This window comes from Procambarus clarkii, chromosome 55, assembly GCF_040958095.1.
Source record: "Procambarus clarkii isolate CNS0578487 chromosome 55, FALCON_Pclarkii_2.0, whole genome shotgun sequence".
NCBI lineage: Eukaryota > Metazoa > Arthropoda > Malacostraca > Decapoda > Cambaridae > Procambarus > Procambarus clarkii.
Window position 1 is genome coordinate 17,468,497 of NC_091204.1, and position 19,740 is coordinate 17,488,236.

Sequence of the window (19,740 nt, forward strand, 5' to 3'; positions counted from 1 at the left end):
CATATATATAAACAGACCGACAATATGACAACAAAATGTCCAAAAAAAACGCAGTCCCGACTCACCAGGAGGACGGGGGACCCAGAGCTACACACACCCGAAGGTCTCCACGAATGACGGTCCCCAGAACCGGTTTTCACGTGGAAAAAAATAGTATTCAAGCAACCTTACAGAAGCTGAACTTACGACGAGCTCCTCTGATCGAAGCCTTTAAGACACGAACTTCATCGGTTTCGATCGTCATAATTCTGCCAACCTCAAGCCTCAACAGCCTACTTAATCAAAACTACTTATACAAAGTAACTACTCAAACGCCAAATTCTCCAAACAATAACACCAACGCGATCTCGGTTTCCGACCGAGGACCCAGAGTTCGGTCCCCTAGCGAGGACAGATGTGGTCCAGCATATTTCCTTTTACCTGATACCTCTCTTCACCTAGCAGTAAATAAGTACTCGAGAGTTAGACAACTATTAAGGGATATACCCTTGACAAAAGTCATCAGTAGTTAGTCAAATAGGACCTAAATAGCCCCTAATAGACTATCTTTCCACAATTATGAGACCTCAGAAGGTGAATCAAACCCATTATTGACGCCCCATTAAACTGTACCTACCTTCTCCCCCATTCATCCACCTCCCACATCCTAAGCTTCCGCCTCTGTGCTGTCTCTCAACACCATCCTGTCTCCCTTACTAGACCTCATTATCTGGAAGCGAATCCTTTAAACCCCGTGCGTTAACAGGGAGGTTATTGCCAGGAGGCCCTGGGTGTGGCTTACCTCCTTGCTGGCACCCAGCAGACGCCCACTGCCATCTATGGTGGCACCCAGCAGACGCCCACTGCCATCTATGGTGGCACCCAGCAGACGCCCACTGCCATCTATGGTGGCACCCAGCAGACGCCCACTGCCATCTATGGTGGCACCCAGCAGACGCCCACTGTCATCTATGGTGGCACACAGCAGACGCCCACTGCCATCTATGGTGGCACCCAGCAGACGCCCACTGCCATCTATGGTGGCACCCAGCAGACGCCCACTGCCATTTATGGTGGCACCCAGCAGACGCCCACTACTATTCTTGGTGGCACCCAGCAGACGCCCACTGCTATTCTTGGTGGCACCCACCAAACGCCTACTGCTATTCTTGGTGGCACCCAGCAGACGCCCACTGCCATTCTTGGTGGCACCTTGGACACGCCCACTGCCATCCCTGGTGGCACCCAGCAGACGCTCAGTGCCATCCTTCCTCCACAGGAACCACTCAACGTTTCTCTCTAGGTCACTCCTCCATCTCTGGTATTCTACAATACTTCATCACACAGACGCGACTTATCTCTGAGTCTTTGTTTCTGTAATATTTCCTCTATCACCACAACCATTTCTCTCTCTTTCTCTCTCCTCCAACACCTTCTTCTCCCTCCATATTGTGCTGCTGCTCCTCCTCCTCCTCCGGCCATAATCACCCACAGTGGTTATCTCTGTTAATATTCATAATGATTACTCCTGCACCGCACCATCACCTGTCTTCTTTGTTCTTCATCTCCTGCCTCACTCATTCTCCCCTCTAGTATTATGGCTGAATCTCTTCATTTTTACTTTGTCTCTTTTTACACTCTCTCTCTCTTCGTCCCCCCCCCTCCCTCTCTCTGTCCCCACTCTCTCTCTTCTCTCTCTCTCTCTCTCTCTCTCTCTCTCTCTCTCTCTCTCTCTCTCTCTCTCTCTCTCTCTCTCTCTCTCTCTTTCTCTCTATCTTAACATGCCTTTATCACACAACCATTGTTCTCGTCTCCGTTTCTTTGTCCACCATCGCCCCAGCTGAAGGACCAACTCGTTCTTATGTAATACATCGTAATTGTTTGCGGTTTAACGGAAGCAATTAATCCGTTATATATGAGATGTATTTGTAAACATGTAAACATTTCTTATATATAGTTAAATATGACCGCAATGCTAGCGTTGTTGATCTTATAATGTAAGCGAATGTTCCAGCTAAATATAAGTTTAATGTGATAAACTAATATATATATACGCAGAGCCCACATATCGTTCTGACAGGCATAACATACATAAAGAACTGGAGAGAAGCCTTCAAGTATTAATAAACAACGGATACACAAATAGAAAACTCGACAGTCATATCATAAGATATTAAGAAAAAATTGGTACAACAGAGAGCAGCACTCGCCACAGCAAGCGACCCTCTCTCATGAAACTGTTACAAATCCATCAGGATTTCACAGAATTAAACAAAATAATAAACTATACAAAATATTATTTAAAATAGAGGGAAACTCTCTGCCATACTCGCCAAAAATAGACTTCATTATTTACTACAACCCCAATAAACAGTAAATAAACAATAAACAAGCCTCTCCAACAACAAAAAATAGTATAGCAATTTACATGTTCCAATGAAGGATGTCACCGATCAATCTCTATTGGAATGACTTTCGAGAAAACTGACTTGCTACCTACAAGTTGGTTAGAAACCCTAGGCAAAGTGAACAAAAACACGACGTTCTAGGATAATAATAGTAGATAATTCAGATATCCTGGAATCTACCACTGACCAAAGAAGATTGCAAGTCCTGGGAGCTATACTTATAAGAGAGAGAAAAACAACACCCTGAGTTCTGATTTATGAGCTAAGGTATATCTAAATGTAAGCTAGCTGTTGAAAGCTGAATGAGAGTATTTAATATATAGTGCCTCGGCTATGTCTAATCTTCCGTTATCATTGTGTCTGCCGATTTATTTCGGTGTTGTTGTTAAGGATATCTCTGGTGATGGTCTGCCATCAGCAGACATGGGGCTATTGTAGTCTGTCTACCATCAGCAGACACAAGGCTATGGTAGTCTGTCTACCATCAGCAGACATGGGGCTATAGTGCCCTGTCTACCACCAGCAGACATGGGGCTATAGTGCCCTGTCTACCACCAGCAGACATGGGGCTATGGTGCTCTGTCTACCATCAGTAACGATGTCAGTTCCCATTACATATGACATGAGAGCTAAACATTCAAATGGGTTACTGACCAAGTTACAAGGATGCTTTACGTGTTCCAGAATTAGAAAGATTGTCCCCTTGTGCAGACTCCACCATCATTGACGCAAAGATCGACACGTCAGCTTTTCAGACTCCACCATCATTGACGCAAAGATCAACACGTCAGCTTTTCAGACTCCACCATCATTGACGCAAAGATCAACACGTCAGCTTTCAGACTCCACCATCATTGACGCAAAGATCAACACGTCAGCTTTTCAAAACTCGCCTCAAATATTTTATCACTATTTCCAATTTCTCCTTCACTGCCTCCCCCCTTCTCTTCTGTTTCTCTATCTCTCCTCTTCCTCCTGAACATTCCTCTCATTAATGTAACACTCGAGAAGCAGAGATAAGCTAGAAATAGCATCTCGTTGCATCTCACGACTTGGAGGATGGCAAAATTAAACTAATTTTTAATTTGCGTTTTTTTTACAAATTTTCGCTAAAAAAAATAGTTCTATTTAAATAGTCTATTTCTAATAGACTATTTAACAACTATTGGTCATGTCTGGGGCTACTACCAATACCTACTTGTCGTTTACCAGACTACTAACAACTAGCAACAGGGCTTAATATAGGAAGACATACAGGGCTCAATGAACTAAATCTATCACCACTATAGGAAGGAAGACCCAGAGGGAATATTAATAAGAATATACACATATACGGGAGATCGCAAGAGTAGCGCAAGATGCCGTGCTCATCGTAAGATCCTGTGTTCATCGTAAGATGTGTTCATCGTAAGATGTTGTGTCTTCGTAAGATATTGTGTTCTTCGTATGATGTTATGTTCATCATAAGATGTTGTGCTCATCGTAAGATGTATTGTTCGTCGTAAGATGTTGTGCTCATCGTACGATGCAGTGTTTAACAAAATTAACACTAGGCGCAAATGGGCCAAATCGTCAGGAATTTAATCTCCTTAAAAGACGTAAATAAATTGAACAGCCTCGAATGACAGGAAGTTGAAACTAACTCGACTGAATTGTATGTAATCCAATTCGACGAGGAGCTATGACTGAAGAGTATAAAATGACTACCTAGAATGGCAGGGCCAAGGATCTAGCACTCAACCCTGCAGGCACATCAACATAAGTACGAAAACAGCTTCAGCCGTAGAGGACGCTATCACCAACCAGCTTTTCCTATGCAGCTGAGCTTACAAGATTCAGCCCTTCCGGAAAACCTCTATCCGTCCAGGAGCCGAGGGACTGTGAACACACACGGAGGGCCCCGCGCCAGGGTGCTCAGGCTGGAGACCGCGGGAGTATCCCAGCCTTAAAGGGCCCTTGCCAGGGTGCTCAGGCTGGGGACCGCAGCAGTATCCCAGCCTTAGAGGGCCCTTGCCAGGGTGCTCAGGCTGGAGACCGCGGGAGTATCTCAGCCTTAGAGGGCCCTTGCCAGGGTGCTCAGGCTGGGGACCGCGGGAGTATCCCAGCCTTAGAGGGCCCTTGCCAGGGTGCTCAGGCTGGGGACCGCGGGAGTATCCCAGCCTTAGAGGGCCCTTGCCAGGGTGCTCAGGCTGGGGACCGCGGGAGTATCCCAGCCTTAGAGGGCCCTTGCCAGGGTGCTCAGGCTGGGGACCGCGGGAGTATCCCAGCCTTAGAGGGCCCTTGCCAGGGTGCTCAGGCTGGGGATCGTGGCAGTATCTCAGCCTTAGAGGGCCCTTGCCAGGGTGCTCAGGCTGGGGACCGCAGCAGTATCCCAGCCTTAGAGGGCCCTTGCCAGGGTGCTCAGGCTGGGGATCGTGGCAGTATCTCAGCCTTAGAGGGCCCTTGCCAGGGTGCTCAGGCTGGGGACCGCGGGAGTATCCCAGCCTTAGAGGGCCCTTGCCAGGGTGCTCAGGCTGGGGACCGCGGGAGTATCCCAGCCTTAGAGGGCCCTTGCCAGGGTGCTCAGGCTGGGGACCGCGGGAGTATCCCAGCCTTAGAGGGCCCTTGCCAGGGTGCTCAGGCTGGGGACCGCAGCAGTATCCCAGCCTTAGAGGGCCCTTGCCAGGGTGCTCAGGCTGGGGACCGCAGCAGTATCCCAGCCTTAGAGGGCCCTTGCCAGGGAGCTCAGGGTGGGGACCGCAGCAGTATCTCAGCCTTAGAGGGCCCTTGCCAGGGTGCTCAGGCTGGGGACCGCAGCAGTATCCCAACCTTAGAGGGCCCTTGCCAGGGTGCTCAGGCTGGGGACCGCAGCAGTTTTCCAGGCTTAAGAACTCTGCTTATAGTAGCAAGTTATTAACGTCTGCCTTCACTGGAGCCTCATGCTGTAGAACTCCATTAAGCTTGGAGTCTGTCTATTAATATGCGAAAATTATAGTAGTTTCTGTTCTTTGCGAATACTAATTATCTGATTTGATTAAAAAATATATATACATATTATATATATATATATATATATATATATATATATATATATATATATATATATATATATATATATATATATAAATATATATATATATATACATATATATATATATATATATATATATATATATATATATATATATATATATATATATATATATATATATATATATATATATATATATTTATATATTATAGAGATGCAAGGGATACACCCCGGAATATTTAAGATTTAAGTGATTGAAAATCACTTTGGTAGTGGAATCCTTATGTATTTTTTAGAGTAAAACTTAACGTTTTCTAGTTTTATAAACAGTCTTGTTGCGGGAACAGGGAGCTTAAGACCAATTCCAGGTGCCCAAGGCCTAGCCCACCCCTATGTAGTGGTGTCCCAAGAACCTAATGCACACTCTAATTAAGCCCAAACTAATATGGCTTAATACTTCGATCAATATCCATTAGCTTAGCACACCATTAGTCAGCTGGGTGCCAGGCCTTGGGAACCTGGAATGGAGCTTACGTTAAGTGCCATGTTCCCTCACCGCTTGGTGCCTTCTGTTGATAATTGTTTCCTCAACACTCACACTCTTCACAGACTCTTGAAACTTTCAATGCTTATCCCAGAATCATGAGAGCTTTGTGAGGATGTATTCCAATTTTGGAATAAGAAGGACGCCATAACTCATAAGCACATCAGATTACACTATGTCCTATATATATATATATATATATATATATATATATATATATATATATATATATATGACAATGTCAGACCACGGAGGAAAATGAAACAGGAATTTCCTTAAGTACTTTTGTATATTAAATACATCTTCAGAAGGAATGAAGATGTATTTAATTCATTCATTCCTTCTGAAGATGTATTTAATATACGAAAGTACTTAAGGAAATTTCTGTTTCATTTTCCTCCGTGGTCTGACATTGTCACATTCTTAATCACGTGTATTTTCGTGATTTACACACACACACACACACACATATATATATATATATATATATATATATATATATATATATATATATATATATATATATATATATATATATATATATATATATATATATATATATATATATATTTGCGGGGCTCGTGATAAGTGTCTCTCCCACCAACCATCCATTCCACCACTCTGATATCTCTCGCTCCTCCTACATCCACTCGATACCTTTTCTCTCTCCCAATTCCCCTCTCCCCTCTTCCCCATTTCCTCCTCTCTCCCCCATTTATCTTCCTTTCCTCCCTCCACTTCTCGCTTTTCTACCCCAGTTCCCCTTTTGGCCTCCAGCCTCGAATAGACAGGTATTTCCTTTTTATATATATTGAAAGGGGTACCCGGCCGCACCCGGGTCTCTTTCCCACTCTTTGTGATGGGTTTTGTATGACTTGCGTCATACAATACACATTGTACTCAGAGACAACTCTTGCGTCATACAATACACATTGTACCCAGAGACAAACTTGTGTCATATAATTAGCACGAGAAAGCACAACGAGGTTCACAAATATACACAGGTTTAATTATATGAATGGTGAAATAGTAAAGAAACTGTTCATGACTTTTGTGAGACCAAAATTGGAATATGCAGCAGTTGTATGGTGTCCAAATCTCAAGAAGCACATCAAGAAACTGGGAAAGGTGAAGTGGCATGCTAAAAAAAATGGAGCTAATCTCACACAAATTTCCAAGAGGAATGGTCCAAGGTACGGGGCAAACATAGGCTCGTCTGGGTCGACTCTCTTTTTCTCTTTCTTACTCATAGAGAGAGAGAGAGAGAGAGAGAGAGAGAGAGAGAGAGAGAGAGAGAGAGAGAGAGAGAGAGAGAGAGAGAGAGAGAGATACACACAGACTTAGACAGATTGAGAGATTGAGAGAGAGAGAGAATGAGAATATAGTGAGGTAAAAACACAGTTTCCAACCTAGGTGGAGGTTTTCCATTGTGTGGGAAACGAAGCTTAGTGTGCCACGGATAGTCCAAGATTGACTTGTGCCTCAAGGCTTGGCTTATTGGACACTCAGAGGCTGTTGACGAGTCTACCCACGGCAATAGATGTGCTTCTGAAGTCACCGATTGCACACCTGATGAGTTGAGATCGGTATAATAGGTCCATCTCCATCCCTACTGTCTGCATATTTTTGTACACAGGTGGGAACAGGAACAGACGACTGCTGACTCCTGTTAGCAGGCTGAGAGCTTCCCCATCCCATAGTTCATGGTAAGCTTGACCCACTAGTTTCCCCTGGAATACGACCCGCCAATCGTTTAACGACCAGGTAACCAATCACTGCTGGGCGAACCGAGGCATACAGCTAACGATTGGCGCCTAGTGAATCCTCCCCGGACAGGATACGATCCTAAGCCAAATTGCTCGCGAAGAGCGGGCCGAGTGCGTTACCACTGCACCACGGGGATCTCTGTGAACCGGTACCGCCTTTACGACATGTCGTTGGGTATATATATCACTGCTCTGGACTGTCAGAATCGAGTAACGTTGTCAGCATGTAGAATCAAGCGAATTCGGTAAGTCTATGGATTGCGGCCGAAGTGGAGAGTTGGGTCGTCGGCAGCACCAATAGTGAAGATGTTGAAACATCTTCGGCGTCTCCTGGAGTAATGTTGTACCGATTACTGCGCCACATACAGGGAAGAGTTGGCCCCGTAGCAACATAAGCTTGGAGAAATAAAAAGTGATATCGTCCATGTATGCTCCAATTCCATACAACAACATATACAGTGTAATATGTATATGTAATTTGTAAACTCAACCCAGAATAATCAACAAATTATTCAGGAATATGAATGGTAAATATTGGACGTTAGTTAACAAAACTTCGCCATCAGTCATTAGAGAATATGTGACTGTAGCCTCGGGTTCTGATCAGAATTTATAAAACTAGAAGCTCTCCAATATTGTATTTGGAATAAGGAAAATAGTATTGAAATCTGGTACAACGGGACCGTAGACTTTCACGTATTTTCAGGTATAAATAAAAATCTTAATTTAATAGTACAGTATAAAGCAATCAGTGCAGATACATTATATACTGTACACATACATTATATATACACATTATATATATATATATATATATATATATATATATATATATATATATATATATATATATATATATATACACGCACAGAGAGAGAGAGAGAGCGTTCACATATCAGAAATTGTTCACGATTCGACAAGCGTCAAATTTTAAATGGAATTCCATTCCTAAAATTTTTTTTGGACCCTATCGTCAATATTGAGGTATTATTCATTTCAATAATACGCATTTCAATAATACGCAAAAAAAGCTGGATCCGATAGGGAAAACAATATGGTTTATTAAGTGAGAAGACAGGATAGAGAGGGATACATGTACTGTGTATATGTATCCTATAATAGGAGACACAGATGATCGTTCATAACTGGTTTACAAGTTAGCCTAATCGGGAGAGTGACGGCCTTGCTTTTTAAATGGTCGACGTTCGATTGCTGATGGTCCAAGAGGATGGGTACCGATTGTACCAATCGGTACCCAAGAGGATGGGTACCGATTGTTGTTGTTGTTCAAGATTCGCTACCTGGAACAAAAAGTTCACAGTAGCACGGGCTATGGTGAGCCCGTAGTGGGTCACTCCTGCTCACATATCTTTAGTGCTGTCTCCAAAAACTCGCCTACCTAACTTTATTCAAACTTACAAGTGTCCATTTCCTGTTATGTACTTAAAATCAAATTCTGAAAATGTTTATAAATACAATAATTATTGTATACTAATCATCTACAATGATTTTAAATATAGAAAGATATAAATGTATATTAATAATGTATAATATAATGTAAACTAATCTACTCTTAGCTTACATTGGTGTACTAAAGTATTAAGAGCATTTAATACTATTTCACAAAAATTCAAGCTAATTAATGAAGACGAGTTTCACTTGATATATAGTATATTCCTTCCTGAGCAGCAGCAGGAGCTGGCTATCTATTTTTTTTCACCTTCCCGCCTGCCGCTCCTCTGACGCAGCCCCACCCCGCTGCCTGCCGCCCCTCTGACGCAGCCCCACCCCGCTGCCTGCCGCCTCTCTGACGCAGCCCCACCCCGCTGCCTGCCGCCCCTCTGACGCAGCCCCACCCCGCTGCCTGCCGTCCCTCTGACGCAGCCCCACCCCGCTGCCTGCCGTCCCTCTGACGCAGCCCCCACCCCGCTGCCAGCCGCCCCTCTGACGCAGCCCCACCCCGCTGCCTGCCGCCCCTCTGACGCAGCCCCACCCCGCTGCCTGCCGCCCCTCTGACGCAGCCTCACCCCGCTGCCTGCCGCTCCTCTGACGCAGCCCCACCCCGCTGCCTGCAGCCTCTCTGACGCAGCCCCACCCCGCTGCCTGCCGCCTCTCTGACGCAGCCCCACCCCGCTGCCTGCCGCCTCTCTGACGCAGCCCCACCCCGCTGCCTGCCGCCTCTCTGACGCAGCCCCACCCCGCTGCCTGCCGCCCCTCTGACGCAGCCCCACCCCGCTGCCTGCCGCCCCTCTGACGCAGCCCCACCCCGCTGCCTGCCGCCCCTCTGACGCAGCCCCACCCCGCTGCCTGCCGCTCCTCTGACGCAGCCCCACCCCGCTGCCTGCCGCTCCTCTGACGCAGCCCCACCCCGCTGCCTGCCGCTCCTCTGACGCAGCCTCACCCCGCTGCCTGCCGCCCCTCTGACGCAGCCCCACCCCGCTGACGCAGCCCACCCCGCTGCCTGCTGCCCCTCTGACGCAGCCCACCCCGCTGCCTGCCGCCCCTCTGACGCAGCCCCACCCCGCTGATGCAGCCCACCCCGCTGCCTGCCGCCCCTCTGACGCAGCCCACCCCGCTCACTTTCGCCCCTCTGACGCAGCCCCACCCCGCTGCCTGCCGCCCCTCTGACGTAGCCCCACCCCGCTGCCAGCCGCCCCTCTGACGCAGCCCCACCCCGCTGCCTGCCGCCCCTCTGACGCAGCCCCACCCCGCTGCCTGCCGCCCCTCTGACGCAGCCCCACCCCGCTGACGCAGCCCACCCCGCTGCCTGCCGCCCCTCTGACGCAGCCCCACCCCGCTGCCTGCCGCCCCTCTGACGCAGCCCCACCCCGCTGACGCAGCCCACCCCGCTGCCAGCCGCCCCTCTGACGCAGCCCCACCCCGCTGCCTGCCGCCCCTCTGACGCAGCCCCACCCCGCTGCCTGCCGCCCCTCTGACGCAGCCCCACCCCGCTGACGCAGCCCACCCCGCTGCCAGCCGCCCCTCTGACGCAGCCCCACCCCGCTGCCTGCCGCCCCTCTGACGCAGCCCCACCCCGCTGCCTGCCGCCTCTCTGACAGTCCCACCATCGACAGAATCATCAAATAAATCAGTCTCTGGATTTCGTCCTAGAAGGGAAATTTATTTGTCATAATATTTGTCGTTGACAAGCGAGGTCTGCTGACAATCTTGCCTCGCCTGACTGGCGCTGACTGACAGGTCTTGACGGCCATTCTCAGGAGCCCCGACTTGTCACATCTTGGGGACCCCGAGGACCCGTCATGGGGGCCCCCGTCACCGCCCCTTGGGTGGGGGAGGGGAGGGTAGGACTGCTGGAGTTGCTCCCAGAGGGAGGGAGATAATTTGTGGAGGAGTGACATGACTTATGTGGCGGATACGAGATAGCTGTTGTAGGCGCTCTCACAAGGCGTGATTTATACACGCTGGCACGCACGCACACGCCCACACACACACACGTCCACACGCGCACACACACACACACACACACACACACACACACACACACACACACACACACACACACACACACAGTCCAGACTTCAAGTAGACCTGGAGAAACTGAAGGAATGGTCCAACAAATGATTGTTGGAGTTTAACTCAAGCAAATGTAATGTATTGAAGATAGGTGTAGGGAGCAGGAGACCAGATACAAGGTGTCATCTGGCAGATGAAATACTTCAAGAATCAGAAAGAGAGAATGGCCTGGGGGTTGATATCACGCCAGACCTGTCCCCTGAAGCTCTTATCAAGAGGATAACATTAGCGGCATATGCTAGGTTGGCCAACATAAGAACAGCCTTGAAAAACTTGTGTTAGGAATAATTCAGAACTTTGTATACCACATATGTCAGACCAATCCTGGAGTATGCAGCTCTAGCATGGAGTTCATATCTAGTCAAGCATAAGACTAAACTAGAAAAGGTTCAAAGGTTTGCCACCAAACTAGTACCCTAACTGAGGGGCTGTGGGCTACGAGGAGAGACTACGGGAATTAAACCTCACGTCTCTGGAAGAAAGAAGAGTTAGTGGGGACATGATTATCGCATACAAGATTCTCAAATTAATAGGGTAGATAATAACAAACTATTTATCTCAAGGGGCACACACACACTAAGGGACACAGGTGGAAACTGAGTACCCAAATGAGCCATAGAGACATTGGAAAACAAAATTTCAGTGTCGGAGTAGTTGACAAATGGAATGCATTAGGCAGTAATGTGATGGAGGCTGACTCCATACACAGTTTCAAGTGTAGATATGATAGAGCCCAATTGGCTCAGGAACCTGTATACATCAGTTGATTGACAGTAGAATGGCGGGACCAAAGAGCCAGAGCTCAACCCCCGCAAGCATAACTAGTTGAATTCACACACACACACACACACACACACACACACACACACACACACACACACACACACACACACACACACACACACACACACACACATACACACACAGGCATATGTACAGCTTACAGAGACGTTCATATTGAGAAGTTTAATACATTATCTCCTCTCTCTTCCGTAAAACAACTTCCCCCTGTGCTCCCGGGCCACAGAATTTCCCGTCCCAACTCTGAATATTGCAGCAGCGACTTCCGCCCGGGCCGGCGTGTCTCCCCTCCGGCCGGAGACTGGCTCCGGTAACATCTACTTTACCACTCACTTAAGCGTGTATTTTAAGTTAAACTTCACCTCTCAGGATGGAACACACAGTTCACTGCTCTGATGCCCTAAGATTGAGAAGTAGTGAGAATTTAAAATTATTGTTTTGAGGAAATGTTTATATTTTTTTGTAGAACTTGATGGAGGGAATGTACTATGATTTTTGTCCAGACATTGTTTATATAACAAAAGAAAACAAAATCACATTTGTAGTTATATAATATATGCTGAAAACTTTCCAGTGGATTTTCAGCGTCTATAAAGCATTTTAAAACATTTTTTTCACCTACGTTTTGATCCCTTTATGTATGATTTTCTCTCTAGTTAATGTAGCTTTCAATTCTTTATTGTTTGATCGGGTTATCCACCTATAAGCTCACCAAAACTTTAACACATGTTTCCAAAATAATATTTATAATATTAATAATATAAATAATAATAATAATAATAATAATAATAATAATAATAATAATAATAATGATAATAATTTTATTCACAAGAAGGTACAATGGGTTTGTGAGTTATCATAAGTTTGGTATTTTGACATTCTTGCAAAACCACTAACACGCATAGCAATTCGGGCAATGAAAAAACCTTCGGAAATCTTCAAACAACAATGGTAAATGCAATATTTGGAAAGCAATGCAATGAAAATGGCCAAACTGAAAATGCAATTCACAATACAATAATATTTTAACACATTCTGAAAAAAGCAAAATTCCAATTTAGCCATTGAGGTTTTACTTAATTACAAAACGATGGCATAAATTGAGTAGCATAGCGATATTATTCGAATATATCAATTAATGTCAAAAACAATTTTGTGAATTGAGTAGCATAGCGATATTATTCGAATATATCAATTAATGTCAAAAACAATTTTGTGTTATCATTCCCTCCATCGATAACTGGGAAAAAATAACCTTACGGCCAATATGTTATAAATTTCATAACATCAACTGGGGAAACGTAGACTCCAATTTTCAGAATTGCGACGGCCAGCAAGGTTGGGAGAGGCGGAAATCTATATAGTATCTCAGTTATTAGGAAGGCGGATCTGCGTACAAATTCCGACTTGACGAGAAGTTGAAGTTTTGATAAGGTCAGAGGCTGGTATGACTGGCGTGGTATGAAGCATGTCTGGTGAGGTATGAGGCATGTTTGGCGAGGTATGAAGCATGTTTGGTGAGGTATGAGGCATGTCTGGCGAGATATGAGGCATGTTTGGCGAGGTATGAAGCATGTTTGGTGAGGTATGAGGCCTGTTTGGCGAGGTATGAGGCATGTTTAGTGAGGTATGAGGCCTGTTTGGTGAGGTATGAGGCATGTTTGGTGAGGTATGAGGCCTGTTTGGCGAGGTATGAAGCATGTTTGGTGAGGTATGAAGCATGTTTGGTGAGGTATGAGGCATGTCTGGCGAGGTATGAGGCATGTTTGGTGAGGTATGAGGCCTGTCTGGTGAGGTATGAGGCATGTTTGGCGAGGTATGAGGCATATCTGGCGAGGTATGAGGAATGTCTGGCGAGGTATAAGGAATGTCTGGTGACAGATGGTAGACTCCTCTATCTACCTCTAGGCAGATCTCTGTCTAAATATAGACAGACCTCTGTCTATCTCTGCCTTCTTCTAGGCAAGGTACAAAATGTCTTCTAATTAAATATTCCAAATGCTTTCAAAGTGGAATGGCGCTACGCAGTATGGCCCAACGGTGCACCCACTGCATCCTACTGCGAAACTACACTACATGATTGTGTGTAAAATTGTGAAGAACTTTTGTATGTATATGTATCACCGTTAATTACAGCATCAATTACCAATTATTATGTTAATCCAACAGATGTTTGTCTTTCTTGTTTCAGAAATCAACTGTATGATTCCCATTTTCATATCAAAGATCACTACAACTTTTACAAATTATAAGTTGATGATTTTGACACTAGTGATGATGGATGGTCTGTGATGATGAGCCATCGTCTGGCCAATCAATCACTAAGTGTCGGGGCGTGAAAGAATCTATATCATACCGCATCGAGAAGCCCAACCATAACACAACTCTTAAAAGCATTTTCACTAAAAGGTTGGAAGACAGAATTTAAAGAAACATCAGCCATGAGCTGTCTGTCTAGTGCCCGACGAAGCAAACACAGAACCTCTGAAATTTGTGAGCGAAATAGGTATTAAAATGTCATTGTTTTTCGAATAATTTTTTTACACAGTAATGAATTGAATACCTGGCGCCAAGCTGCTGTTCTGTAAGCCTTTGTGAGGGGGATTAAATAGCAATACAATATTAATAACATGTTACTCTCCAATTGGAATCGAAAGCTTGTTAGTTCACGTCCACATCAGTAACATATACGCTATGACAAGATAGGACAATTCAGATTGCTGTTTGGGAACCCCTTGTCTTCATTAACGGAGGTAACCAGTCCAGTCTGATGTCACACCTTAGACAAATTATAATTCAGAAAATCCACTAGGGCGAACCTACGACCCCATCATTGCCAAGCCGTCTTCTCTACCACTAGATCTTAACTTTTACTTTCTTTAACACCACTGACACACTACCACTACTGATATTTCTATTCATTACTACTTTCACTTCCAATCATAACTGATTATATGATTTACCTATTTTTTTAATTATTGAAAAGAAGAAGAGGCTCTAACAGTGTTTACATAGCTAAAAATACTGCAACAAATTGCGATGACAATTTACATTGGTGCGTTTCACAGCAACAATTACTGTTACGCCAGAGGCAGAAAAATACTAAATTCAGATTTACACTTCCATTACTAAAGGTGAAGGTTGGCAACCCTCGTCATACAGTAGAACGGATACAGTGGGACAGATACAGTGGAACAGATACAGTGGGACAGATACAGTGAGACAGATACAGTGTGCTGGTTGATTGGTACACTGACAGAGCAAACCTGCTTTCTTAGTGTCCAATCCTCTTTTGCCCCCAGCTCATAGTTCCGTCTGTCTCTCTCTGTCCCTCTCTATCATTCTCTCAGTGTCTCTGTCCTCTGGTATATTCTTAGCGCTCTTATTCTTTCATCGATTCTCTGTTGTTACTCCCATGCACTCGGAAACACCATCTTGGTCACGGATTCTTCCTGACTTTACCGATTATTTCACTGAGTCGTACGATAGTTTGGCCTGCCTTGTTAGATCAAGGCGCCGTTTAGTCGTGACGAGTTCGATTTCGATGATATTTGAGGGTTTAACGTATCTCTGTTTCCTGTGATCTTCATATTTGCGTTATGCACTCGTTCTGTTTGCTTCCTGTGTCCGGCACTCGTGATATGCACTCGTCCTGTTGTTTGTGTCTCTCTCAGATGTCTCTACAGACATGCACTCATTTAATATACAGTTCTGACACGCGTCTGAAGCGTTGGTCTCCCCCTCTGGGACTTCCTCTGACATTTGGGTCATGCACTCACTCACGCACTCACGCACTCACCCCCCTTCCCCACCCCACGTATTCCCCACCTTCCCAGCACCCCTCCCTGACCATTCATTACAGCCCTTGACGTTACAACCATCCATTACAGCAATTTACTCCTTTGGTCCTGCTGATTCTACGCTATATACCATGATATCTCAAACGTTTATCTTGAAGCTCCCCTTGTTTTGTACCGGACCTGTTCTGCTCCTCCTATGAAGACTTATATTCAGTTTGTGACTTTGGCTGCAAATGGAGGAATTCCTTCACTCATTTTCAGGAAATCTGTGACGGAGGTTTGTAACATGTACGGAGGTATGGTATATGTGAGTAGATTAATAACTCTTGTGAGTATTAACTGAGTTTTGAGCATTTTCCTGCATCCAAGTTGTTTCTGAGTATCAACCATTGTTTTTTATATGTATAATTTTCTTGTGACGCTAGGTAATTATGAGTTACGAGTTAAAGTTTCATATTTTAGAATTTAGCTATTAAAAAAGGATGCCAGGAAGGTGTGGCAGCCTGGGTATTTGGATTTGGGAAATCTTTCGACTACCCTAATCATATTTAAGTTTGCAACAAAGCCTTTAGGCAGCAAAGCCCAAACAACAGAGGTACAGCCTTCAGGCAAGTAAACCAAGATCCTCTGAGACTTGCCCAGTCGCTCAAAATACTTGAGTCTTCACATGGTAAAGGCTGACATTATTGAGGTCTCTATAATTTTCTCTTTAATGTGCACATTACTTAGGAAGCAAGCGGACCGCGCCATAGTAATATTCTGGAACTTTTCTGTATTTCTTTCTAGTAATACAGAATTTAGAGATACGCTACATCTAGGTATTTAGATGTACTATTAAAAAGTTAATTCAACAGTCAGGATAATTTATTTGTTTACATCGCCAAAGTAATGATAATATTTAACCATGAATAAAAAATGGGCGATAAATCATTAACCGAGAAACAAAAGGAGAGTTACTCTTGAGTCTACAGTATCATATGGACCCGGGAGTCTAAGAGAAGAGATCCCTTTTGAGGTCTACGAGAGAAGAACCACCTTGGAGTCTACATGAAGAGAGGTAAAATTTGGATCATCAAGAGGATAGTGACATGAAAACCACATGTGGAGTAACACTTCAAGAGTACCACCTAAGGAGTACCACCTACAAGTGACGAAGCACCCGGAGAGTAGAGTCTTGTAGTAATAATTGTTTACGATAAACAACTAAAAATCAATATCGCTTTCCTATCAAGCGTTAATTACACCCTCACTAAGATATACAACACCCTACTTACACATTCACTAAGATACTCAACACCCTAGTTACACATTCACTAAGATACACAACTCACTAGTTACTCACTAAGATACACAACTCACTAGTTACTCACTCACTAACATACACAACACACTAGTTACTCACTATGATACACAACACACTAGTTACTCACTAACATACACAGCTCACTAGTTACACACTCACTAACATACACAACACACTAGTTACTCACTCACTAAGATACACAACACACTAGTTACACACTATCACACACAACACATTTCTGGTCCCCAAAGTACTCACAAACAGAAGATATGCTACAATGTGCAAAGAAGAGACCAAATACGAGATTAAGAAGAGTCACTAACAAAACATAATCTCTTAAAAAAACGCAGATCCCAACAAGACTTGATTCTCATCAATACTAAACAAACTTAAAACAACAAACAATACACAAAGTTTGTTGTAAACAAGTAATCCATCAACGAGAAATAAGAGTGTTAACATATTTATCATCTGGAGGATATACTCAAAACATATTATATATTAAAAATCTTGTTGCAGGTTCACGCCTCCAAGATGCAGCTCCAAGGGAAATATGTCGGGGGGAAAAACGTTCATCTTTACTATCCGGATTATACTCGATATATTTTTACCTCACTCCCATATTCTTCAGAAAATATAATGTATCTCTTCATTTTATTTTTTTATATTTATTTTCCTTAAACGTTTCTGTATATTTCTGTATTAATTTATCTTATGTAAATAAGAAAAAATAATATGACTGGTATACCTAAGTTGATTAGTATACCTAAGTTGATTGGTATACCAGTGGTAAGTGGCGGGGTGGTGGTGAATAGCGCCCTCGTCACATTATTATTGTAGCGTGGGACTTCCCAGCGCATACATTCGAAGCTACATCACGGCTCCGGTGAATTTTCTCAATAAACACTGTATTTTACACGCGTGGGGCTTCACCGATAACTTGGTCTTGTAGCTGTGAACGTAATCAGAGGACTAGGCACAGCACTGGAAGCTTCGTTATTGCATCTTCTCCTTCGATATTGCATCTTGTCCTTGGGGTCTCATTAGACACAGCTTATACTGGCCTTACTGACGGGGGTTAATGACAGAACTGCCTGAGTTTGTACACAGCGGCTCTTCAACACCCACGAGGCGACAAACGAAGTCTTTCTCAAACGAAGTCCACTTGTCTTGTTACAAAGGAGTTTCCTTGTACTTCGCGATAGGCGCCGACAATGGGTATGGAAGTTCCATTATCGTCTCCCTCTTTATCTCTTCACTTGAGACCCTCAGCCTCGACCATAGAAGCTTCCCTTCCTCACTCTAAACACATTTATAGTCAAGCACTTGAGCGTAAAACGTAACAGAAGGAACGTTATTAAAGAGGGATAGATGTGGTGAGACACTTCGAAGACTAGCGTAGGAAGGTTTCTTAAAATGTCCAGCATTTAAAGAAGCAGTAAGGGACATGGAACACCCATTAAAGTCATTACTCACTATGCAACCTGCGAATACCTTGGGAAAGCTACCTTCTTCCACGACTTTAAGGCCAGATATAATACAAGAAATCGAACGTCTGGATAGGTAAATTGTGACGCAACAGGTACAACAGGGCTGGTAGGCGGGGTATGAGGAGCTAGAGTTCACTTCCCTGTAGTCCTTCATAGGTGAGTGAGCTTGCGAAGGGCGAGCGGGCAGTGGCTGTGGGATGGTGGACAGTGGCTGTGGTATGGTGGACAGTGGCTGTGGGATGGTGGACAGTGACTGTGGGATGGTGGACAGTGGCTGTGGTATGGTGGACAGTGACTGTGGGATGGTGGACAGTGGCTGTGGGATGGTGGACAGTGGCTGTGGTATGGTGGACAGTGACTGTGGGATGGTGGACAGTGGCTGTGGGATGGTGGACAGTGGCTGTGGTATGGTGGACAGTGACTGTGGGATGGTGGACAGTGGCTGTGGTATGGTGGACAGTGACTGTGGTATGGTGGACAGTGACTGTGGGATGGTGGACAGTGGCTGTGGTATGGTGGACAGTGACTGTGGGATGGTGGACAGTTGCTGTGGGATGGTGGACAGTGGCTGTGGGATGGTGGACAGTGGCTGTGGTATGGTGGACAGTGACTGTGGTATGGTGGACAGTGACTGTGGGATGGTGGACAGTGACTGTGGGATGGTGGACAGTGACTGTGGGATGGTGGACAGTGACTGTGGGATGGTGGACAGTGACTGTGGGATGGTGGACAGTGACTGTGGGATGGTGGACAGTGACTGTGGGATGGTGGACAGTGACTGTGGGATGGTGGACAGTGACTGTGGGATGGTGGACAGTGGCTGTGGGATGGTGGACAGTGACTGTGGGATGGTGGACAGTGACTGTGGGATGGTGGACAGTGACTGTGGGATGGTGGACAGTGACTGTGGGATGGTGGACAGTGGCTGTGGTATGGTGGACAGTGGCTGTGGTATGGTGGACAGTGACTGTGGGATGGTGGACAGTGACTGTGGGATGGTGGACAGTGGCTGTGGTATGGTGGACAGTGGCTGTGGTATGGTGGACAGTGACTGTGGTATGGTGGACAGTGACTGTGGGATGGTGGACAGTGGCTGTGGTATGGT

At 45.1% G+C, this 19,740-nt stretch overlaps 2 protein-coding genes across 2 annotated transcripts in view; both read left to right on the plus strand.

The window, feature by feature from the left end:
- Nucleotides 1–19,740, plus strand: part of LOC138352823 (uncharacterized) — a 51,850-nt gene that overhangs the window by 10,206 nt on the left and 21,904 nt on the right. The gene's annotated exons all lie outside the window — the stretch shown is intronic.
- On the plus strand, nt 559–5,283 carry LOC138352956 (PWWP domain-containing DNA repair factor 4-like). Its single transcript, XM_069305617.1, has 3 exons — nt 559–573; nt 746–1,270; nt 4,255–5,283. Exons 1-3 carry the CDS (start codon nt 559–561, stop codon nt 5,281–5,283), a joined length of 1,569 nt encoding a protein of 522 aa, XP_069161718.1.

What these genes read in the sequence shown, in the direction of transcription:
- LOC138352956 (XM_069305617.1), top strand. An exon ending in CTCCACAGGAACCACTCAAC is followed by an intron (nt 1,271 to 4,254) that starts GTTTCTCTCTAG and finishes CTATCCGTCCAG; the next exon opens with GAGCCGAGGGACTGTGAACA.